Here is a 26,277-nt window from a genome sequence, read left to right as displayed (position 1 = left end):
TAGCCAATGTTAAGACAAAACCCTGACTTCTTTAAAGAAATAACTGGATTATATCAACTCGTCTGCAAACTCTTATGTTGTTAAATGACAAAGCCTTCAGATGTCAAATTACCTGTGATTAGACAACACGGATGCACTGTACCCAAGTTTACCAGAGAAAAGAAGCCATCAAAACAAATAAAATAAATAAAACGTCGATGCTCAAAGGGGTAAAATTTAAACCTTTTAAAGGTCACGTTAAGGGCAGTACCAGAGATGTCATACCAGCTATAATTTGATTTAATGGAGTAAGAAGAATGTCATTTGCATAACAACCGAGATATAAAAAGAAGATTATAAACTTTAATAAAAAGCATTTTCAATGATCTAAATCCAGATTGAAAGTGTCCGAAAAAAATACTTTCAGTGAGATGACCATTTAGTCTACACGACGGTAGCGCATTCTATTTTTTTAAAATTTTGAAATGGTCTTTTTACGCTCGAGTTTTCCGCAGATTAAACCGACAATTAAAATAATAGTTCAAGCAGATAATTAAAATAATACACCATTTAATTAACTGCACCCTACTAAAAAGCAATGTTCGGAAAATGTCGCCAGGAATAAACCGAGTAATGCAGTGCTGCTGTTTTAAATTTAACTTGAAGGTGTTTTTAATCTTAGAGGTTTGGCATCTGGTTTTCTTTGCATGTGTACTAACACTGATAGCGCTAGTGACCGGTCGACCGGTCCTCCGGCCCTGTCTCGTCTGCGGCACCTACGGAAACTTCAGCCGTGTTTCGCCAAGTAATCACTAGAGGGCGGGACTTCCTCCCGTCAGGGTTTTTCAAACTTTTAAGTTCAGTACAAGTAGTCGACCTGGTTTCTGGACCTGCAAAGTGTGTGCGGCTGAGGGCTCGTCCAGGGTTAGTAGTGTTTTCGTGACGTCTCCGGCTGTTGGAGAAATTCATGCAAGACTGCGGGCATCAGGTACCAGGGGACGGAGGGTGGGGAGTTTTACCGAGCAGAAGATACAGGTGGGAGGCAGAGAGAGCAGAGCAAGACGGGCTGTGAAGCTGCAGACGTGGGGATAACGGGAAACACCTGTATGTGCATTGAAAAGTTGCTTTTTGGGGAGTTTGGGGCGTTAAACGTATTCTGTCTGTCTTGATTAACTGGAAAGTAGTGCAGAACTAAGAGTATTTTAGCTACAGAACTCAGACGTCTGTAGGAAACATGTAGGTTAGCGCGTAAGTTTCAGGTGAAGCGTTTTCAAGTTACTATGATTCCATCGCCAATAGTTTACGGACTCGTATGTAAATATACAATGGTAGAGTACCAGTTCAATGAGTAATTATCTTGCTAGCATAATCACAAGACAGCTGTTACCTTTGGTTTTGGGGTCGTGAATTAACAATCAAGCGCAAGATTTATTTTGCCGTTGTAAAACTAATATTTTGACCTCGTTTTCTTAATATCCTTGGGGAACCGCGAACAAAGGATTACAGAGCTGCCAGGATTACTGCGAGATGGAGTGGAGAGAGAATTCCAATGTCAGCTGTGATTTGGCTTTTGCAGAAGCTCAGCGATGGATGGAGGTACAGAGCGTTTAATTCTAGCAAAATTACTTTTCCCAAAGGCAAAGCGCCTGTTTTGTATTCGGTTAAAGCACGCTTTTATTTTCCTTCGTTGTATACTTGTTCATTTGAGCGTTGGTGAATGACGGTAATTTTTAGTCACCGGGTTGCTGTAGATTTGTGGAGAATATACATGTAAAACTATACGAGCTCTACAGAGTTAATATGTTTGATGCTGGCAAAGTTTCACTGAAGTCATGTGTGTCTGCATACCTACTCTGGCATCCAATCCCAGACCAATAAAACCGGCTTGTTAAAGCTGCATGGTTCGAGCTTTCTTTCGGAGTTATCTCAGTATCGCTATCTCCACTCAGTAATCTCTTGCTTGGTTTACCCCTCCTTTGAACTGTTCTATGAATCATGCGAGCCGTCAGCTATTGTCTCAATTGCTTAACTTACCTGAGATCTCTAAGGAATGTGTTACCAAGCATCTGAAATCTCTTGAACACGTTTCGCGTGCAATGTAAGCGATTGCAAAATAATTGCTACTCTGTGGTTCTAGAAATCGGGAGAAGGCAACTAAAAGAGAGATTTAGCGGTGTACAGTCGTCTAATATGAGCATTTAAATTCTTCATACAGATTAATTTAAATCAAATCTGCTAGCCCTCATCCTGTACGTTCTTTATACAGACCGCTGTCGAATACCTTTTGAGAACAGACACATCATTAAGTTTGCTGATGACTCTGTTCTTGTCGGTCTCCTCCAAGATGTAGACATTGATCATGAGCCTGTAGTGGGTTATTTTGTCTGAAAAATGTAACAACACATCTTTCTTTAACTTATCGTGTTAGTCGTTAATTATAGGAAGCAACTACCCATTGCAAAACCAATAGTTATTGAGGAACAAGAAATTGACATCGTTGTCAGTTATAAATATTTTGCACTATCGTTGATTATAAGCTAAACGTTCAGGAAAATACGGATGCTCTTTTCTGAGGAAATTCTGATTATTACAGAGAAAGCTCTGCTGTTTAAATGTGTGTAGTACAATTAAGCAGTCTTTATTCTATGGAACTTTTATTGACTCTGTTCGACATTCACTTGGTAGCCTGGTTTGGTGACCTTAACACACGCAATAAGACTGAGCAGGACAGTGAAGGTAGCCAGCGAAGTCTTGGGTGCACAACAGCTACAGCTGGGAGACATTGACATCAAACAGTGTGGAAGGCCAACATGATCGATGGCTGTCATGACCACCCCTTACACAGTGTATTTGAGCTCCTTCCGTCAGGGTGTCGATTTAGTCTGCCTAATTTTAGTGCCAATAGTTATTCTTTATTCCTTCGGCTAGCAACCTGCTTGAATCTGAACAACTCGTGATATTTTACTATTTATTTTATTTTTTATTGTCATGCATACTGTATGTCTTATGTATCTGTCTCAGCCACTGATGACAAAGTTTATTTTCCTAAATTGTGAAAATTACTTTTTCACAATTACAAGCTGCTAGCTTGTTTTCCTTTCACTTTATGCATGTATGTTTCTTATTTGTAAATGAGTTAAGAAGTGTTAAATGTATTGTGTTGTAGTGTTATAAAGTTCGAGTAGGTAGCTGCTTCAGCATGTGTTGGCTGCAATGGAATGGGTAAACATTTATTCCATGGTCAAAAGACAGGAGACGCAAAGTTTTGGACAGCCTAAACATTGTGTCTCTTTTCATTTCAGCATGGAATAAACCTTTACCTGTTCCTGTATTGTGTTATGTCTTGTATTTGCCTGCAATGCAAATTTCCCATGTGGGACAACAAAGTCCGTAATATTGCAAGTACCATTAAGCTAGGAAGAGGACAGGGGTGGCTTACTACAGTACATATCTGGAGAAGGAAATGGAACATGGGATGAACAAAAAGCTCTATATAAGGACAGTGTTTGCTCCAGGCCCCCTGTAGTTCTGGGACTGCAGTAGACTATTTATGAGCATTCAGTAGGAAAGCACCCAGTTTAATTAAAATTAAGATGTATTTGGTTCGCATGGAAAATGTGTTGTGCAGTTAATCAGCTACTCTTTTCCCATTAGCATTACTGGAAAGTCTTGTCCAGGTTTGCTCTAACAGGACCAAAAATGAGCAAATGTTCAAGGCAGAAGATACTGAAGGCATTTTGGCTTTTCATTGCAAAGTTAATGTGCAGCATTTGCTGTTTTGTGATTCACTAAGTTACCACACTATCCTTTGGTCTGGCCAGGTCTTAATATTTTTTTTGGGTAGGACATGGTTGGTGTCCCTTTCATTAAGAAGTAGTAAACATTTGCACTGTTGCTCCAAGTTAAACACAATCTTGGAAGATACAAGAATCTATTCTCTTCCCATTAAAGATAGCTCTAATTATTGCAACACTATAAGTCATTGTTAAGTATACTTGACATAAGGAATATTAATCAGCTTAGAATTTGGCAATCGTACCTGACCTGCTGTGCTTGGTGATGGTGTTAAATTTGATTGTAAGAAAATCCTAAACTTCAAGGGTGTGGTATTTCTCCTTAGACTCAAAGGGGATGTTTAAATATTTTTGTGGCATGTCTTATACTGTGATTTGTTACTGGTCTGTTGATGTAGTTGCTAAGAACATCTTAATACGTCAGTAATGTGGAGTTATTGTCAATTTGTCAATTACTTTAAAACAAAAATCTTTTTATGTTTTGATAGAAATTAGTGTGGAGTTGTCTCATGTTGGCGATTTCTGTTGATCACTTTAAAGAATGTAGAAAAACCTGTCTTGGGTGAAGGCCAGACAGTCCGCCAATACATGGAACGTATTTCTGGCCCCTCTGCTGTGTAGAATTTACAACATATCCTGCTTGAATGTACCATTGGTTTTCTAATCTTTTAAAGACCCCATACCATTTGTTTTAGTATTTCTGCAAATCTTTGGGATTTTCCTGATTCTAAACTATCGGATGACAAAGTGGCTTATAGCACATCTTCATTAACATGAAGTGTGTAGAAAAGCCTGTTGCCGTGGGAGATTTGCTCACAGAAGTTGTTCATGGGATCAGTAGAAGTGACTCTTGACTGGATTAAAGCATTGCTCTTTTTGTGTTGTACTCTGTGACTGAGGCTCTCTGTGGATCTCATGATCCATTTTGTAGCACTTTGCATTGTATCTTAGGGAGATTGGTCTATACATAGTTAAGCTGTCTGACAAATCCTAAGTGTTTTAGATTGTCAGGGTTGCTGACAGGAGGGGACTTCCTTTTACTGTTATCTATTTTCAATTAAAAAAAGTTTTTGCTCATAGAAACTACAAAAACTTGCCCGGAAGTTTGAAGTGTCAGCATCCTTGTGCTGAGTGGTAATATAGATTAAAGACTGTGGAAGAACAAGCTAAATGGACCAGCTAAGTACCCAGTTACCAGTGTAAGATGTCAAAGCTGTGTCATTGGGATTGTGACATCTGTGTTGGAAAAACCACACTACCTCCTCCATTTCAGATGAGAGTGGTGTTTTCAGCTAGAACTGGTGAAATTGGACACAGCATAGAGTGAGCAATTATAAGGAAGACTTCATTAATGGGGGCCTGAGGGGGCAAATTTGGAAAACTGCAAAGGAGGTTAGACATGGAAACTTCATGAGTGCTCTGCATTGTTGTGGATGTGGTCTGGTGTAACTAGATATATATTGTGGTCTGTTTGGCTGCAACTCTTTTTGAAGGATTTTTCCATGGTTACAAAATGTAGAGAGATCCTAAAGTGACAATATGTGGTTAGAACTATTAAGCACAATTCTGAGAAGTTCTATTTAATTATTATTTGAGTATAGTCACTTATTCTTCCCTTTTCCTGACCCATTTAGCAATTTATGTTTATTTTTCAACTTGACTTTTCACTGAGTTAGCTTGGGGGAAAAGACCAACAATCCATCATCTATGATATGCACTTTTTTGATTGTTGGCTCCAGAATACAAATGAGAGTCATACACTGGCTGGTAAGTGGAATTTCTGTAGCTAGCACTTTTGGAGTTTTTCTCCAGCTTGCACCACAGGTAATATATACCTGGATCGCTCCATTTCAGTCATCTCTGAATGCTTGGCATTTCAGTCATATCTGTGCAGGTGTCAGTCTTGATTGGGGTCAGAAAACAGTACAGCCTGGTTGTGACCCTCAGGCCCCAAGCCTCACTATAGTCAGAGGCTAATAGTTGGTAAGTTGCTTGGGCATGTCCCTGTGTTTGACTGTTTACAGTACAGTGCTTCAAACAATTTCTTTTCCTTGTGATAGGGAAAAAAAAGGAGTGTTTTTTTTATTTTTTTGCCATTTTGAAATTTGATAATTCGTGTGAGAGTGGGATCAAAAGATATTTAGTGAACTATTGGGTTCTTTTTCCCTTTAGTTTTAATATTTGGTTACTTTTGGAAAAAGGAGCAAGTTACACCGTGTAACTTGACTATTGCTCAGGTCGTGACTCAGATGTACTGTAGGTGTTTCCATTAAAGGGGGTTTCACAGTTTCAGGTGTTAGAGTATCTTTGTGAGGAATAAATCTAAAATTGCATGCCAGAGGAATTCTGAGATGTTTTGGTTCCTGGTAAAGGGTGGCTTTGTGGTTAGTGCTGTTGTTTCAGAATTCTTGAGTTTTGTATTGAGTTTGCATGTTCTGCTTGAGTTCATATGCATTCTCTCTGGGTAATCCAATTTCTTCTTATCTTCCAAAGATATTCCAGCTTGGTAAAATTGAACTGTGCCCTACCCTAGGTTCCCTGCTAGGGTATAGTCCTGCCTTATGCTTTATGCTTTCTGGGGTATGATATTTCTATAGAACTGATGTTAACCAGATTTTTTCATATGACTGAACATATGTTTTTAACTTGTAATTTCTGAAAAATGTATTTGTTTAAACAGGTTTCTTGCATTCAGCAATTTAGTTTGCCCATGCTTGTTAATACCTGTAAAATAATGTGCAGTTTTGCCTCATGTCTGATCAGCTAAGAGGTTCACACACAATATAAGAGGTATAATTTTATCCTGTAACTAAAATGTTTGGGTGGTACAAGAAATCATACTATTGAAATTAATTAAAAATTAATTTGGCTTTAGCTTTAACTTTAGCTTAAAAAGTTTTATGTTGAGTTTCCCTTTTTGAAATGATTAACTCATTCAACAGTCATCACTTAAGATACAAGTTTTTAGGAAAGCTGAACATTTTGATTGTTTCTCTATTGTATTTTTGGCAATTTTTCTCAAGAAGGTGAGGTTCTGAGGTGCCGAGGTTCAGACTTTTGATCCAGTTGACACCAGTGCTAACTTACAGGTACCTTGTTTTGAACATTTTTTTTTATTTTATCCTCAATTTCTTTTTAAGCTGTAAATATTGGAATACTGAGCAGAGGTGGCTGATTTAAATGACATTTAAAATATGCGTCCTGTTCTCATACTTCAGAAAAGGTTGAACACCACACTACTAGTGAAATCGTATACAAGATAAGGCTTAGTACACTGCACTGAGACTTCTTTATATTCGAACAGTCTGTTAGTGAAATTTTGCTCGTCTCGTCTATATAACGGCTTGAAGAGGACAGGACCTAGTTTGAAACTTCTTGACCGCGATGAATGAGGGACATGTTCCATTGCTAACTTAGTCTTTTCTGTATGACTTTCCCCCTGTGAATTAAATGGATACAATTGGCAGATAAGGGACTGGTGTTAATAAGTTGTGTACTTGAACTTCTTGGTTACATCTGTTGTATTCCAGGTGTTTTTTTTTCCAATTTCCATCTTTATTAAACTTTAGTAGATCAGGTGGGTAGCTGCGTCAGCATGCGTAGTCTGCAAAGGAACAAGTAATAGGTTTATTCCATGCTGCAAAAAAGACGAAAGAAAACACATTTCGGCCGTGGAGCCTTCTTCAGGTGTGAGGTCACACCTGAAGAAGGCTCCATGGCCGAAACGTTGTGTTTTCTTTCGTCTTTTTTGCAGCATGGAATAAACCTATTACTTGTTTATTAAACTTTGCAATGAGTAGTTCTTCAGTGCAAAGCTTGATATGCTTGATATCATTTTTGCCACAGTAGCATACAGTAGGTCTTCTCCTAATATCAGGGTGGGTCAGTCTGTTACCTCTGCATGACATTGCATGAATATTGCCTTTCTTGCAATATTCAGGTGTATACTGTAGTCAATCTTCTTCCTTCTAATGTACTTGAGTGCATGAAGAACGTACTGTACTCCTTCACTCACTAACTGAATAACCTTAATTAACTCTGTAATTATAAGTTGTTTTCTATGTCTCCTTCTCTAATTGTAAATCTTCTCCTAATCTACTGTATTTTACAACTTCAATCCCTGTCCTTTATTGAAAAAGTTAATTTTTTGACAGTCTCTGACCTGCCTCGTGTCTTACAAACAGTTGAGGCACTGATTGGAGGACTGACCTCTCTGCGGGTTTCTGTGCTCCGAGTGGACCCCAGGAGCCACTGTTATTCTGTGTTCTGGGGGAACCCTGGCCAGCAGGATACATCTCGTGTTTTATCTTCACTTTCATTTCATACATAACTTGATGTTATCCGAACACTTAGCACTCGTTCGAGAGCAAGTACAGTATTGCTTGCATGGATAGACTACTATGATCAAACGTTTAGGAATGGAACAGAATGTTTTAACATTTTTTTGTCCCTTCATTGTGGCAAATTTAAAATTGAGTACTTGTGCCAAGCCCAAATTACTCCATAGCTTTACTCAGTAATAAATGTTTTAATAATGAATTTACAGGAATAGAAATGTGGTGATATATAGTATGTACTGTATGTGATACATTATATTTTGCAGAGATCATAAACATAGGCTTCCTAGTAATGAATTAATGATTGAAATAAAGACAGGGCATCCCCTCAGGCTATATAGTAATCTGTTAATTTCACCATAGGTCAGACTCTGGCTTTAAGATGATGAGAGACAAGAAGCAACTAGCTTTCTTATCCTACGTCTTCATGTCTGTGTATACATTCAGAAATACTGAGAGTTAAACTGAGTAAGTTTCTTAAATCTCAGCATCCATAAAAGTGAAAGGTTCTAAAGTTATGATTAATTTAATGGTGTTATAAGCCATTTACTCTTTTATCAATATTAATATAGTCAAAATTTGATTTGCTCAATAAGTTTAAATTAACCATTAAAAAAAAAAAACTTGTAACTTGTGAGGCAACATTAGTTCTGGTTCCAGCCATTTAATTGTGTTTTTTGTGTTCATAAAGGGGCAACATATAAAAGCTTTGTTTAGCTCCCCAAATCCTCTTTCTAGAAGGACGGTGTTACATTTGAATGATGTCTGCAACTAAACAAATATTGTTCTTATTTCACCAGGGGTGAATGTAAATGCTTTCCCTGTGACATCAGGCCTCCTGCAGTTTGCACACTGGCTGATTGTAGTAGCTACTGAAACTTGGCAGGGACGTTGCATTGGGTTTAGGTTGATTGCTCTGTGTTGAGGGAGGCTGAATTTGATTGGCCTAGCTAGGATGATTTCCTTGGTTTAGACCAATGATTAACAGATTGTCAGGCTCCAGGGCACTCTTAATGATGATGAAAAATAAGGGGTTGTTAAAACAGAGGAAATGGAGTGGAATGCATCACATGGAAGCCTTCCTGCAGTGCATTCCAACACCGTGCCTAATGACTATAGCAGCAATGCACTGTGGATAAAACATGCAGTAATTGCCTTCATAGCAGCTTTGATGCACTTAAAGCAGGCTTTACAGTGACCAATTAATTCAGATTATAAGTCCTCTTAATTGCTTTTGCATGTAAATCCATTTTTTATTTCACATAATTGGTTTTGTCCTTTGAGAGTTTATTGAATTCTTTTATAAATCCTGTCCAAAATTAATGAGATACAAGTATAAGTCAAATTGCTTTTTAAATTTTTAAATTGCATTTTGAAGAAGATATCGCCTGCTCGCATTGAAACATTTCTCATCTTGCCAGATCCTATTACTGAAGTGCTCTTTACACTCATATCTTACTTTATATTCATGTACTTGTGAGTTATTCCTGACAGGTCAATAATGGTAATCTGATATTTAACTGGACAAATTGTTAATAGTTTATCCTATTGTCTGTGTTAGTCGATGTGGTGAAGCAAAATCCAGAGCTTTATGTTCTGTTACAGTGTATTATATTTGTGGTTATAACATTTATGTGTAATAAACTTCGATACAGAGGAATAAAAACTATTAAATAGGTTGCTCCTCTAACCCTCTCCAAGTGAATTTTAAAATGCTTAATCTAGAATATTTGGAATACCTTTATGAACAATTGTCGCCTTTCTCTGAGCATTAAGCAGTGAGCTTGTTAATGAAATGGTCAAAGGTTCCTCTAATGTGTAGCCTGATTTGCAGCGTAAGGTCGGAAATGTGAAAATCCTCTCCTGCATGGTGCTGTGCTTTATTGCTTACCTAAAGGATGGAAAGAAAGTGTTGTAAATAAATGCTGGGGCACTGACGAAAAGCCTGAACTGCTTCAGAAATTCAAAAGAGTGGTAAGAAAAGCTTTTGTTTTCTATGGCTATTTCAGTAACATAGAATCATGTTCTTCATTCCACATGATCACTTAAAACATGCAGCTCAGTCCAGGCACAGTACCATCATGCATTTGCAGTGTGAATTCAGGCATTGTTAGACTGGGCTGGAATCCCCTGGAACTGGGTTTCTTAGTTTTGAATGTGTACTTACATCTGTGTACTGATGTTTAAACACTAACTGTCCCTGCAGATGGCACAATATAAATGATAGCATACAGTACATACTGTACAAGATTGTGGTTTTACTGTGTTCGTCAGGAGTAAGCTTTTGTTTTGTACATTCGCGTGAGCCCACACACTTCTCATATCATATTTTGAATAAAAAATTACATAGGATGATGATTGGTTTTCATCAGGTGATGCTATACCTGCCAAGGAAACGGCATTATAACTTGGTTGTCTGAGTGTTGTAGATGCAGATAGCTGCAAAATGGTTTTCCTCTGCAGGATTTTGGTCTTGGAAGTTTAGGAACAGCTCTTTGTAAAATCAGTAGATGTATATACATGCAGTATGTTCTGTTTAATTACTTTAAATGACTGGAGGTTGACTTCTTAAGGTACATTTTTCTATTTAATTTCAGCATACTTGATTTCTCTACATCCTACAAATTAATTACAATACCCAGTATTGTACCAAGATGAAAACTAATGAATTAAATTTATTTTAAGCTTTAATCTGTAAAGAGAAGGGAACAGGAGTGCCTCAGTTTCAGCGTGAATGTGATGCGCTCATGATGGCATTCTGCTAATTGTCTAATCATCAGATGCAGACTTTTTTTTAAATGATGATGTGAACCCAGTTGGAATTAAAAAAGTAACATTTCTTACGAAATCAAAGTAAGTAAAGTTTCTGTTAATTTGGAATAATTTAAGAATGCTATGCAAAAAATTTCAAGTATTATGAAACAATAGCCTGTAACAACTGTACATGTTATAAGTAGGATTTGTTTTCATGTTAAAAGTACAAGGACAATTGCACTAGGAAGAGCCAATTTAGAGTGTACAATTTTGGTCATCGTGTTACAGAAAATACATTGTTACTTTGGAATCAGTCCAGAGAAGCAACCAGATGCATCTGTGGTCTTAAAGGGATGTCCTACACTGACAGGCTAAAAGAGCATTTTAGTCATGTTCAGAGATGATTAAGGGGAGGGGATTCAAGTATTCAAAATCCCTGAAGGTATTAAAATCTTAAGAGAAATAAATCAAAGGACATACAGTAAGTGGGGGGGAGGAAGTGCGCTTAAAACTGAGAACAGGAACTTGTTTTTTACGCTCACTACCATTATGTCTAAAACTAGCTACAGTATGTCCAGCTGGATGAGGTCCTAGGATTAGCTACATACTAGGGACCTAACAAAATGGTCTCCCCTCCTTTGTAACGATTTGTATCTAAAAACTTATTGTTCTTATAATTTGAAATTTGACAATGTTAAAGTGTGAGTTGTCCTCACTGTCCAGGGTTTTGCTTTAAATAAATGATAGTTTCTCATGGCCTTTGAATTTCATAGTCTCACTATACAGTCTGTCCTTTTGAATCTTTAAGACTACATCTTTTCATTGTACTTCCCAACTACTAAGTATTTTAAACAGTTCAGTTTCTTGTTTGATTGTGTTTGAAATGCGTGACAAGGACATTCATTGTATGTTGTTGTTTTCTTTGTGGCATGATGGACTCTTAGCAATTCTCGCCTTAGATTTTTTTTTGTATTAGATTACATTAACATTAAGAGACTTATCTTTTTGTCAGTTTGCTTCTGTCGAGCATTCATTGCACAACATATTGACCTTTATTGCACTGTTGAGTAAAAGATATGGTTGGTTTATATTGACTGTTTGTGGAATTCAGTCCCACATACAGCAGGGACTCTGTAGATGCAACTGTGCTCTCTAAAATGTTTTGTGCTGGGAACTAAGCATATTAAATGGGATTGCAAATCTGACATGACATTCATAAAGCTGAACTGTCGAGTTGTGTATGTGGTTGTTTAAAGCCGATTGAGAAATGTATTTTAATGATTCTGCATTCTTGAGCAATAAGATACTGTTTAACTCTTATGTGAGAACTGAAAAACGTTTTCAACATTTGTGATGTTGCCAGCTAGGACTTGGCTGAAATCTCCTGCTGGGGATGAAATGGACACACGTGCCTTAATTGTCTGATTAGCATCCTGTGAAATGGAATTCCACAGGAGAAGAGAGGGTTTATGTGATTGGCCTCTTGGTCAATGGACATTCCACAGCATCAGCAAATGAATGTATAACAGCAGTCAGGTGTAGAGTGTGGGGCTGTGGCTGAGCTCCTTTAGTCCAGGGAGTGAGTCGGGAGAAAAGTGAACTGTTTAGGTAGCACAGGTGTAGATACTCCTGAGTCCTAGCTGCCACCCAGTACTCCTAATTTCCAGATAGTTTGAAGGATTTAAGACAGTCAGTGGAAGAAATGTGCAAATCATTTATTGGTTATGGAGTGTATTTATTTATAGGTTAGTTATGATAGTTTTAGTGAATGATAGATCCAGAGTGAACTTAACATCTTGTCTCCACTATGTATTCCTGTATTTAGTCTGAATTCTCCATAATCTCTGTAGAGTTGTTGAGTAGTGCTGATTATAGTTGAAAACTGGGAGGATGTAAGTTACGCAATGTAAGGTATGCAGGTAGGTCTCCAAGGAGACAAGGAACATGTACTTTCCCATTAAATGGGAAGCCTGACCATTGTGTGAGCCAGCCTGGTTCAGTGTTTCAGGGTGTCCCTGGGTGTGTTATGATTTTTTTTTTTTAAGGAAGAGGAATGGAATTTGACTGTTCCGGCTGGATTGTAGAAGACTTGACAAGTCAGTTCTGAGGAACTGAATATATTTTATTAACCGATACCTCTAGGATGGGTTAGACTTCACTGAATGGAGACTATTGGTGCATCATAGGAGCTTGGAGGGGTTCTGCAAGCCAAGAACAGTGACAGACCATCGAAACACACTCCTGATCTGGTCATATGCTGTCTCTGGGTTATAACCTGTTACCTGTAAAGCGCTCTGAGTGGAGTGTCCAGAAAAGCGCTATATAAGTGTAAGCAATTATTATTATTAATTATATGCTATTGCCTGGGGGTCAGCGTTCACCATAACATTTAACTGGATTAAGATCTATATTTTAATTATTAATTCTGCCTTTGATTTGCTTAGTCCCTCTATTATGTGCACAGCAATGTAATATTTCTTGTTATTTTACATTCTGATTAGATATGAGATATTCAATCTTAAAGTTCTCTCAGGCTGTATAGACTGTGGAACATAAATACTCTAAAATCAGTTGTTCAGATCTCTGCAGTCATGTTGCACTAAAATGTTTATTTTTTCCACTTATTCTCAGTTGTGAGTCTTTTACAATGTTGCTTTTGTTAGAGTACAAGTTTAGGCTGGTGGTGAGCATAACAACCAGTTCATGTCAAAAGTACATAAATGGAAATTGAATATTTCAGTTGTTCTTTTATGCTGTTAGTATTGATCAGTAGCTGGTACACTTTTTATTGACAGCCAGGATCTGAAGATACCTTAAAAAAACAATTATTTGGGCGCACACCTTCAGTGCTCAAAAATACATTTATTAGCACTTGTCAGTGCTTCGGCATACACAAACCTTCGTCAGGATATGGCCTTGGCTTGCTTGCTTGGAAAATAGTTTGCACAAGTCTTTATCAGGACATATTCTTGTATAAGTGAAAACATTGACAAGTAGTAATATGTTTTGGAGTGGCGAAGGTGTATGCCTATTCAATTTTTGCCACTTTGTTTTTTTTACCACACACAATGTGTGTGCATTCTTTTCTTCTTTCTTTTTGTAACCTTTTGCAGACATCACATGTATAGTAGGATTCCATGTTATGTAAGTGTCTTAAGTATTTGCTAAGTATATTTTAAGAGAATGTATCCTTTTCATAGAAGGCTTAAGTTTTCCTAGACCAAGATAAGATGGCAGGATATTTAGTACAAATTATAAGGCTCTCAAATGTATCACCAGGGGTCAGGATTTCACACCCTGAAAGCATGTTGAATACACAGATTTTACTTCCTTAGTGGTACAGAAACGTACCCGAACAGTGGTAATTGTTCTGTAATTCAAAGGACTCTGTAACAAAGTTAATCTTTTTTGCCCCCTGAATAAAAGTTGCCAGTGAGAAGCCTCTAATAACAGATTTAGACATTCTGTAGCAACCTTCTATTACTGCTGCTTGGGTTGGCTTTTGAAAACACCATGAAAGGCTATCTCCCTGTATTGTTGAGCTATAAACAGCCTATTGTATTTTAAAACGATAAAATAAGGGCTTTGTTCTCCTGGAATTCATGTTTCTGAATTGAAATAATCCGTGCATGTACTGTACAAGGAAAAGAGTAATTTGTGAAAATATAAAAATATTAAATTTGACCTTAATCTGCAAAAATGTCAGAGGTACTCTTGAATTGTACAGTCGTTCCTGAAGCCTTAAGGGTTGTAGTCTGCAGTTCATATACTCCCTGCAGTGTCCTGGTGTTTTCTGATGGTTGTTTTACAAAGGTTTATGTTGTGAAACAAAAATAAATAAAGCAAGTAGTAAGTTCAGTACCTCAAAGCCAGAGACATTACATTAACTGTTTGATTTTAATTTTGTGCAAATTTCACATAGGCCATTAATGCCTTTGAAAGAGGGTTACAGTTAATATGCTGTCTGCTTCAAATGAAGTTTGCCAGCATTGGTTTCCTTAAGAAGCTCTAGAAAATTGAGACCATTATACTGGAATCCAAACCACAGAAGACTATAAAGCCAGGCAAGCAAGAGATGTCCTGTTTTTCTCAGTCTTGTGGTAGCAACTTCACAGACACTGCTGGACATATGTTTTTCATTAATCACTGTTGCTATAATGCATTCAACTATGACGTTTGCAGAGATTTTTTTTGCCACTAAAGGCAATTTTCTCCTATTATTGTCGTTATTTGGAAAGTTGTTTTTAAAAGCCCTTCCACTTTCAGAAAACAGGAAAAGCAACACCTAGGTATCATACCAAGACGTGCAACTATTTTGCAACGTTAATGTGACGTTGCTTAACTTTTTAACGAGCAGAAAACACAAAGATTGAGAACATGCCTAGACCAATCTACCCATTGAGGCTGACTAGTTTGTTTATAGCCAGCCTAACCTGTTTGTGCTTTGGTTTCTCACAAGAAGAAGAGCTGGTCCTGGTAGCTAATTACAACAAAAACACTGTGGATTAAAACGAGATGCTGTAGGACTGGTCATATGTACATCAATGGCAATCAAAAAATCCTGTCCGCTTGTACCCCCTGCTGAACAAAGATGAAGTTTATCATTGCAAACAAAAAATTAAAGAGCTCACTAAATAAACAGAATTTTAGTATACTGTAGATCAACAACTACTTCTAGTATGGACCTGCAGCAAAAAAATGTGTACTAATTTGTGTGTACAATATAACTTTGCTTATTTAAACCACAATTGATACAAATGCAAAAAACAGTTGTAGATTAAATCTCTCAATGACATGTTACGTACAGTATATTCAGAAAAGAGATTGGCATGATCTCAATAACCCAAAACTAAATGAGTTTTCTCCTTAATAAAGATTTGAAGACAGACAGGGAGAGAAGCTTGGTGTCAGAGCGCAGGGTTATACAGTGCCCCTGGAGCAGTTGGGGTTAAGGGTCTTGCTCAGGGGCCCAACAGAGTAGGATTCCTCTGATGGCTGTGGGATTCGAACTGGCAACCTTCCAGCCACAGGCGCAGATCCTGAGCCACAGAGCCAACGCTCCACCCGAGGTTTGATAACCTTTGTGCTAGTACGTTTAAGTCTTCTGTAGATCTCGGAATCTCTTCAGAAAACAACAACAAATAGAACTCTCATTTCCTGGATTTTCTTTGATTTGGAAATCTGTCAAGGTTGCAAGGGATCTTCAAGAAATCATGGCTGTAACTAGTCTGTGTAGATTTAAAATCTTTTTTGGACACATTAAAGCACAGTGTGTGTTAGGTTAAGTCAATTGTTTAGAATATTATAAACTATATAAACAATTAAAGTGACACATTAATACCTTCTGGAAATGCCATACTGCTTACAATGAGAATTACATTTAAAAAAATTAAATAGATTGCGTATGCACTTCATACATTGCAAGGCTCAGCACAGTGACCGCGTCACAAACCTAGATGGTGTAGAACGTTTCTGCTGCAGAAGACTTGATCTGCTGGTGTAGCAGAGTTCATATAAAAGAGTGGTCATCCTGTAGTGACCTTGATCGAACCCTGGCAGGGGCATTTTAAGCAGCCTAAGGCTAGTAATTAACAACATGGTAACATTCCTGCAGAGGTTCTTATCACTTTTCGTGTAGCAGTCTGGTACCCGTGTCTGCCGAAGAGCTCAGAAACCGAGATGTACCATAGCAGAGCCCAACGACCAGTGGCAGAATGTTGGACTCTGTCTTGTTCAAAGAATTTATCATTACTCTCTTTTTTTAAAACAAATCTGTTGCATATTTTAATACCAATTTGTTTTTTATCCACCAACAATCTAGGAGGTGACAAATAAGAAGTTTGGAAGTAACAATTTTCGATCAGCACTTGAAAACGGAGTCCTGCTGTGCGAGTAAGTCAATTTCTAACTTGAGACTTTGCGTGGTTTGTGTGCTTTATTTGCGAATATTTGTAAAAATGTGAAATTTGATTTTTTGTCTGGGATTTATAACATGTTTTGCCAGCCAATTCACATAGGGATAAATACTAGACGTAGTACCGTAGTTGTTGGAACATACAATACATGTTGATGTAAGAAATGTGTAGATTTGTAGGATTTTATATTCCTCATGAAAAAGCATATGGCATTTCTCAAATCAGTTTGTTTCAAAGGTAAGTAAAAGAAGACTAGTAGGTAACCAAATAAAGTAATCCTTAAATTCATGGTTCATCATACGTTTTATCAGTTTTTATTCTCATGAATAACTTCAGTTGCATCAAAACTGAACTCCACTTACACTACTAAATATAGGTTTCCTCTTTAGAAATGCCCTTCAATTGATCCACTTAAGAGTCCCCAGAAAGGATGATAAAAATACTCATGTGCCTTTATTAAACAAATGATAATGGTTCTTTCATATATTTCATATACTGTATGTTCTTTCATTGGAGTGCCCAAGTCTCTGAAGATTGCTACAGTCTCTGTATGGTTCCTCAAGCAAGACCACTGTTTGTTGTAATATATCACAGTAGCTAAGGAACTGGGAACAGATGCCAAGAAATTCAATCCTCAAGCTTCTTTTCTGAGAAGTCACTTAGGTTCAGTGGGGTGACGCTTTTGCCTAGTGTGTTTGTGTGACTGGCTTTGTAAGGTCACTCTCACAGAGGGGCAATCATCTCCTTTATTAATTGTGGCTGATCTGTCTGCGTGGGCTGGGCTGGATCTGTGCGCAGGTGCCATTTCTGTGACTCAGCAGCCTAATTACTGTGGTCAGATGTTGCATAGCACTGCTGTTCTAGTTCTGTGGTCAGAAGCAAATTGCATCTTGATTTCATGCTCTAAATTTAGTTCTCATTTCCACATGTGTTCACATTTTTGAAAGGTGCATATATCAGCTTTTGGGCGTGTGTGTCATTCAGCTGTTAAGACGATTTCTTTCTTGTTTAGGATTGTTTGGGATCTGTTTTCTTCCACATTTGCTGTTAAACCTTATATAATGCAGTAGTAGTATTGCAAATTAACATACTCATACTAGGCATTGTCTAAAAGTTTTCAGAAAGTTGACATTGCTAATGAAAAGCTATTTTCACTTTCAGATGGGATGTAAAAACTGTTGATCTCATTGGGGATAGTATTCTATAGTTTAGATGTATAACAAGAGAAAGCCCTTCCACCGAGTTTGTAATGTGGTTGTAGGCACAAAATGAGGGTTTACCTTTTCCACGCTTTGGTCAATTGTCACCGATTTATGATTTAGTTGAAACTTCCTGAACACTCCCTGTGTTTGATGTCATGAAGCTCTCTGTTCACGTCTTATGAAAAACCACTGACTTTAAACCTGCCGCAATCCACCTTTTTTTACTCAAATTATTGCAAAACTGCGTTGCAAGAAAACTGCAAAGATTACTAAGGTTTTTAAATATAATCATTAGGACGTGAAGGTGCCATTTCTGTGACTTCACTAATTACTGTGATACTTCAGCAGATAAAACTGGTCTTAACATGCTGTTTTCAGTGTGGGATCAGTGATGCAGACAGTTTGGCATGAGATGACTGGTGATGTATTCTTAATCTAATGTGCTGTTCAGGCCGAACCAGAGTTTTTAACATGGTTTCTGATTTGTAAAGTTTTCGTATTTTAAATTAAGACAGCAATTCTTTAAAGTCAGAATGGCAGTAATGAAGGAGTAAAAAATTAACAATTATATACAGTCATGACTAGGCATTTTTAGATGTGTAACAAGTACTCAGTTCAGCAAAGGCCAGGATTAAGTTAAGACGTTTACTCTGCCACCAGTTGCAAATTACAAACCCTGTGCTTGATTGTAGATTTTCATTTGGTAAAAGAGCAAGTACCACTAGCAGATGAAAAGCTAATAATGGAACAAGCAAACGTTTATTCCATGCTGAAAAGAAAAGATTACTTTTCTTTTGGTAAAAATGAAGATTACTTTTCTTTTCAGCATGGAAAAACCAACTTTTACTTGTTCCTTTATAGCCTATGCATGCTGACACAGCCACCTACTTGAACTAATTTGTTACTTTGTTTCTTTAATGTAGACCAATGTAAGAATTATGTTTTTTAATGTATCAAAACAAAATGTGGAATGCTTCAAACTCTTAAGGTAACTGCATAGACTTAGAATCCTGGATTGTGTATATTCCAATGGTGAGATACTGATGTACTATATTGTACTCTACTTGGTTTACATACTTTTTGTGCAGAAGTGATTTTACATAACTATTAAGATAAGTTAGATTTACTCAGTTTACTCATCAATATTAAAAAAATATATACATATAGAACGTGAAGTTTTTTTAAATGGTGCACTGTAGTCTGTTTGCCCTTTTAACGACAATGGTCTTTTCTAAATATCTCATGGTGCTCATTGTGTGGGGACCTGTTTTATAACTGTTGATTCCAGTAGTCATGGGTTGGTAACATTACCTTTCCTAATTTGAGACACTGAAATTTCCTTTGTATTGCGAATAGGTTTGTGTACCTTTTCACAGGAGTAGGGATTTGCTTAAGAATGAATTAAGAGTGATTTCATTAAGAATTTTACAGCATCATTAAAACAAAGTTATTGGTAGTTTGGCGATCTGATAAAAAGAATATAGTACTGCCTGATGCCCATGACATTTTGGCTACTCAGGTACAGTATATTGCTAAAAAAGTACAACACCCCTTTTTGGTTTAGGCATTCATAAAAACGGAGGCACATGCATAAGTGATTTAATGGGCTTACAGAGCTAAATAAGGGTATTTCAGACAGGATTTATTTGTTATAATGGAGACATTTACGAGCAGAAATAAGTTCACTACATGTATTTAGACTGTCGTTTCTTAATGTAAGTGCTGTGCATGTTATGAGACTCGTGGTGCCTAATGAGCCTGTTTACAGTGGCCTCAGTCCCTGGAGCTCCCAGGAGCATTGGCCCAGGGGATATGTGCTTGGTGCTGTGTGTGTGACTGTTCTGTGGGCTGCGCGGCTTGGGCACTCAACTGCCATTTCAGTCACATTCAAAACCACAAAATCAAGGATGATCTCAAACCGTGAAGCCACAAATCATGTAAAACTACTATGCAAAAGTATGTATAGTTTGGGATCGTGTGTGTCATGTGTAGATATTAGCACAATCAGTCCAATAAGAAATTTAACACCTACTGTATATGGTGTATGAGATGGTTTTTGTATGTACATGTGTTTTATACTGCTATGACACAGTGTGAGTGACTCTGAGGTATGTTGTCATGTAATAATATTTTAGATGAAAAGAGATTAACCATCTGTTGTGCCTGTTCTATCCTGTTATATAAAATGTTATATACTGTGTATATATAATATACTTTTATATAAAATAACAGTAGTTGGATTTTACTTGAACATTTGTCTATTTTTAGTAGGATGTTGACAAGTCAAAATACTTTTATACATGTATGACTCTCAGATATGTTTGTTCTGGTATATTTCTCAATGGTGTTTCTCATTTCACATTGAATGTTGGGAATGGAGTAAACAGAGCCAGGTGGCTAGCATTATAGGAAGTAATAAAATGTTATTTCCATGAAGCGGCACTGTTGGTGCTTGCTGTAAACTGAACCTCTTTCTCTTTTCTTTTCCAGCCTGATAAATAAGATTAAACCCGGGATTATAAAGAAAGTCAACAGGTTGTCCACTCCAATAGCTGGCTTGGTAAGTTCACAGATGCTTTTAGTAATTCATGGAGGTACCATGATTTTTATTGTTTTCTCTGCCAAAATGTACCAGAAGTGTTTATTATACAACTTTCGAAATGTAGGGCTTGCTAACAGTATGAGAACTGGTAAACGGGTAAATACAGAATATGCTGGTTTAAAAAAAGTTATATAGTCACTCAACATTGTGTTCACTCTCTTACTTTGTGGGTTCACACTCCAGACTTCCACATCGGTTATCTAACCATTTACATTGAAAAACACACAAAAAATACATCTTTCTGAATCATAACTGTGTATCTCCAAGGGCTGTAAATCGGTTTTGAAGTGAACATTTATTTATAGATGTGGTTTCTGAAGCAAATTTAAACATGAAAAGTTATGTTTTTTTTGCTTTTCTAACTAGAAATTATCTGTAATGGCAAAGATAGTTTCTCAGTGTGCTTGCAGTGTGGTTCTTTTAAAATGTGCCATATCCATTCTGACTGAGGTTCCAGATTAAAGGCTGCTTCTAGTAACGTTTCCAGACCATTCTAAAATGACCAGCATTGTACATAATTGCAGACAGCTGTCCCAGGCAAAAATAAATGTAGAAATAAATTCGATTTTACTACATTTAGAAGCATCTGTGGAACATTCCGAATTTTGTGAAAACAGGCTTTTATTCTCCAGTTGATATTTATCCACTAATATGTTTAGTGGGTAAATTTTCATAGTCCAGACATAGGCTGAAGCAATTTTCTGAAAAAGTGCTGTAAAATATTAATTATCCATAAATACTTGCTAAGTTTTACATGCTGGTTTTGGATAGGAAACAGTGCTAACCCTGTGCAATGCAGAGAAGTAGAGTAAGATTAGGTTGAGAGGCATTTGGAAAGCTTTCTAACAGTAGCTTTTTTTCAGAAAAAATTGCAACCTTCTTCCTAGACCCAATTTATATATTTTTTGTAAATTTTGAATTTTCATCTTCAAAGTAGTTAAGGTGGGTAGCTGCGTCGGCACGTTTTGGTTGTGGAACCTTCTTTGGGTGTCGTATATGTATTATTATTCAGAGGATAAAGAAAAGGCAGATACTATTATGTTTCTATTGTTATCATCATCATCTTCTGCCCACATTAATTCCACCGGCTTTACCATACTTTCACAATAACCTTTTGTCAACCTGACACCTCCATTTGGTAAAAAAAATCCAAAAGCATTATACTTCTGATGATTTGAGTTTGTATTCATGTAGGATTCCCAAATTCTGTGAAACTCAAGACTGTTTTTTTTTAAATAATATTGACATGTACACTTGAACCTTTTACCAATCTGGAAGCAAAGCCTGCAGTTTTGTGGCCTATCAAATTACCACAAGAGACTATTTAATTTTAGTGGAACTGGAGGCTGAGGAAACGGCAATGACTTCATGGTGTTGAACCTCAGGCAGTTAATTGCACCAGACAGACATTTTTTGAATTTCTGTAACTTAATGAGTTGCAATTGGAACTGCTAAGGAAAGATAAAGACTGCAGCTTACAACAAATATCACAAAGATTTGTTTTAATTGAGCAGCAGCCAGTTCCTTTTCTTGTCAGGAGTCCCTGCTGTGTAGATTGTGCATATTAGGCCCTTACCACTGAAAGGGAGCTGAACTCCTGGAGAAATGCAGGGTAGGTTGGTCGCTGTCTTGACATTATCCCTGTGGGTGGTTTTCCTACAATGGAGTGGCATCCTATTCAGATATTCAAATAGGATGGTCACGTAGCTGCCATTGTGTTCTTTTTTAGATGTGTATTACTATATGTACTGCAAACCATTCCTCAGCAGAAACCGGACTTTCAATAGCAAACCTATTGGTAGGTATCATTCTAGTTTCCCCTTTGTGTACCTGAAATTCACTCACACTATTCAAGTAGATGGGCTTGACTTGGTAGGAAGCCTTCAAAATTTCTTGCATTTTTTTTTGTTTTAAATAAAGTAAACAAAGTCCTATTTTATATAAACTATTGGCTGAAAATAATCCATACTCCCCTCTTAACATTCCTCTAACAATTGGATACTAGAGCATATTTGTCTTTGGTACTGATTGATCTGTTTAACGGGGTTGACCAAAACAAAGCTTATTACATTTTAGGTACTTCAGCAAATAATTTGAACTTTCATGGCTTCTTGATAAATAGTTTTGACAGTTTTCGTAAGTCATAAGCTTAATCTTGGAACACTAGCAAGGAATCACATGAACCTACTTTAATGCTTCCCTGTCATGTCAGAGTAGAACTGTGGCAGATCAAAACTACTGAGCTGTGCATATTAAGCTAGCTGGATCACAGTTTTAAAATTTGTAAAGATTAGTAACTCGTAGTTCTCTGTTAAACACTTCTACCCCAGATCTGAGGTGTACAATTATTATTTATTGCTGATCATGCCATCTCTTCAGCCTTCTTGTGCATAGTTCTATTAAACATCTAGTCACTGTCCATGTCAGGCAACAGAAGCATGTATCACCTGTGAAAAGTAGCCAGCAGCTCGTGCATTCGCACTCCCCCTCATAATTTCAGGATAATAAAGGAGGGTACCATACTGTATGTGTTCTGAAATTTCATTGCAATTTCTTGTAGTAGAGAGTGACCTAGCATTAGCTAAACATAAGCTAAACATTAGTGAAACATGAGGAAGACTGCCAAACCCTTTCATAAACCCATATCAGACAAATAAAGATTAAGGATTTCTTCAAGCACAGGTGACATGGTGGTGAATTGGTTAGCATTGCTGTTTCCTTCCACAGTCCAAAGACATACTGGTAGTTTAATAGTGTTCTGGGAAAATTGGTCCTGGTATGAGGGTGTTCGTGTCCATGTCTGCCTGTTGATGGACTGATGTTCTTAGTTCTGTTTGCGAGGATAGGTTCCGGCTTCCCCATGATCCTGTATTTGGATAAAGTGCTTAGAAAATGGGTGGATGGATCTGTTTCTACAAGCTAATAGTCATCTGCTTTACCTCTCCTATTTGTGATGATAACTGATCTCCCTTTCTGCCATTTCATAAGGATTCAAAGACTCTTATACTAAAAAGACATTAGAATCTAAAATGATTTACGTTTGGTTCACAATCTCTCCATTCCATTTTCAGATTGCTACCTTCCACACCTTTTGTCTCCTGCCTTTTCATCTCTTTATCCCTTTTTTCCCCAACCCCTTTCCAGTGCTCATCTTTTCATTTCATTCCCATCCACCTCTCTCTCGTATTTCTGCTCTCTCCCACTCTTCCCCTCACACCTGAAGAGGGCTTTACAGACAAAAGTCTTTACCTGTCTGTGTGGAATTGAAGTTCCTTTGCAAATCTTATTTATAACTGCAAACCCCAGAACCAGACAGGACATAGCTATTAGCGATACTTGGTGCTGCAGGAATCCTGTCAAGAGAAACAATTCCTGGTGTCTGACTGTTCAAGGTTTCTGCCGTTCTGTTCCAGCAGCGCTTGATTCATTGCCCAACATCCTATGACAATGTGTATGTGCTTTTAACCTCCACCGTATGCATTTCAAACAGGGATTACAAGTAATTTTCACAATGGATACCTTAATGCAGATTTTCTTTCCATGGTAACCTTTAATATTCAGTAAATATGCATCTAAAGGTTTTCCAAGTGGTTTAAAATTGGTGTAGTGATAAACTGTTGTAAAGAACTGGCAGAACCTCCCAAACAGATGGCAGGCTGCTGAAGAGCTCTTGATATATTTCTTTTAACATGCATATCTAATGTATTCTCATTTCATATTAATATTAGATAAATTGTCATTGTGACAGCCAAAACCTGGCATGTACAGTATGCCTCTTTTACAGTAGTTTAGGAACATACCACTTTGATAGAAATGTGTATTAGATCAGAATACTTGTCATAACTAAGTGCCAGCTATTAAAAATATTTATACTTTCAAGTTTAGTTAACCTGATACTTCCCCTGTATTTAATTATGCCTTTCTGGTGGCGATAATGTAGTAAATCTAGGCCTTTGCGTAGCTAAAAATATTTAGTGAAAATCTCCTGAAGCCTACATTTAACAATAAAATGGACTGTATGTCCCATTAAGCTCTCTTATGTTTTAAAATGACCAACCTTTTATTTGTATTTTTAAGCAGCACATGTAGCGCTTTCCTTTCTGCAGTGAGTGAGGGTAACTCAGCGAATAATGTCCGTCTCTTTAAGAGTGACTTCTTTGAGTTTTCCATCTAATAAGGTATCTCTTTGGTGACTGCGTACAACATTCTTCTATCGCCTGGACATTACTCTGCTCTAAATGAAGATTTTGTTCAGCTGAATTAAACTATAGGAAGAAAGTGATCTCGTTTTTTTTCTTCTGATTTTATTTTTCTGTTTATCCATATATGCATTTTGTTTTCATAATAACAAGGTACTTCATGGGTTATCAAAATGTGGTGCTTTACATCTTGGCCACTTAATACTTGAGTGCAGCCAGCATCGGTATTGTTACATTTATCATACTAATGACCAGTTAAAGACCTCAATTATATAAATTTGAGAAGCCTTGTTTTTTTCTTAATTCAGCCATGGCTAGTTTACCAAAGAATAAAAAATATGTGGGATGGAAATAGATCAGTAATTTTCCATTACAGTTGACCAGCTGTAGTTCTGATCAACTGTTTCCCTTGTGTTTTCCCTGTATTAGAACATGACACCTAACTTGAATCTGAACTTTTTGACTCTTTTCGTTTTCTTCTTGTCTAGAAAAAAACGTTAAGTGGAAGCAAAATTGCCTTACAGTGCTTTAAACTCTGTATAAAGCAAGTTGTGTTTATTACTAGTTGATAATGTTTTGAAGTGTTTCAAATCAAGATAATGCTGTGAGAGAACTGAGGGGGATCTTTGCTCTTGGCTTTATTACCAAAGTTCAACAATTTGAGCCAAAGTGTTTGAATCACATACTGGACATTTTGACTAGATAATGCAAGCTCTCCTTGTACTATTACACTAGTGACAGTTTTACATCCTGCCTTTATTTTTGCATGCTCAGTATTGCATGCCAACAAAAGCAACTTAAGTTTATGTCTTGGCATGCTCTTCAATGTTTTAAAAGTTGATTGTATACAGTGAAGTCAATGCTTCTAGATTAACCTCTTTCAGGTTATTTACCCATGAAGGAGACATGGTTAAGATAATTGCAGACTAAAGAAATAAAAGTAAGCAGAAAAGATTACTATTAGATTGGTCTTATTGATTGTTTCATACCTTGGATTAAATGTTGATAAAGGTCTAAAAACAAAATAAGGCACTCCAACAATATTATAGAAACCTAAGCAGTTTTGAGTGAGACAGATATGACGACAAACTCTTTTAAAAACTTTTTAAGCACAGGATATATTTATGTAATGAAAAGGTTAATTTGACAGCATGATAAACTGTACAGTGTTGCTTAGTACTGTCATGGGCAAAGTCTGAAACAGTAGCAGTAAATAATTATATTGACTTCATGCATTTTGGGGGGTGAAAGATTTCGAAAAGTATAATCGTTTAGGATACATAAGTATTTTGTATTCTAAATGAAACAAAGGATACAAAGTAATTTGTCAAGTAATTTGGTTTTGTCTCTCATGTTTTTTGGTAACTATTAGATAAGTATTTAAAGTTATTGATTATTCATGTAGGAAAATTAGATTAATCTTATTCTTGAATCATGTCAAAGGAAAATGTCAAGAATGTAGTAGAACACACCCAGTCTGTAATTGTACCTTGGT

At 36.9% G+C, this 26,277-nt stretch overlaps 1 protein-coding gene across 19 annotated transcripts in view; it reads left to right on the top strand.

Annotated features, from left to right (window-relative positions):
• Positions 1–797: 797 nt before the first annotated feature.
• The window catches only part of lmo7a (LIM domain 7a), a 72,418-nt gene continuing 46,938 nt past the window's right edge, over positions 798–26,277 (top strand). For 10 of the 19 annotated variants that reach the window (XM_088644451.1, XM_088644448.1, XM_088644444.1 and 7 more), the window contains exons 1-4: positions 818–967; positions 1,478–1,575; positions 16,686–16,756; positions 20,472–20,541. In XM_088644451.1, coding sequence (XP_088500577.1) covers positions 1,507–1,575; positions 16,686–16,756; positions 20,472–20,541 — 210 coding nt within the window. In that variant the 5' untranslated portion in view covers positions 818–967; positions 1,478–1,506. The other 9 variants (XM_088644455.1, XM_088644454.1, XM_088644435.1 and 6 more) reach the window with 8 other exon arrangements.

This window comes from Lepisosteus platostomus, chromosome 2 (assembly GCF_059453375.1).
Source record: "Lepisosteus platostomus isolate fLepPlt1 chromosome 2, fLepPlt1.hap1, whole genome shotgun sequence".
NCBI lineage: Eukaryota > Metazoa > Chordata > Actinopteri > Semionotiformes > Lepisosteidae > Lepisosteus > Lepisosteus platostomus.
Note: the sequence above shows the minus strand (reverse complement) of the source record. Positions and strands in the feature narration are given on the sequence as shown.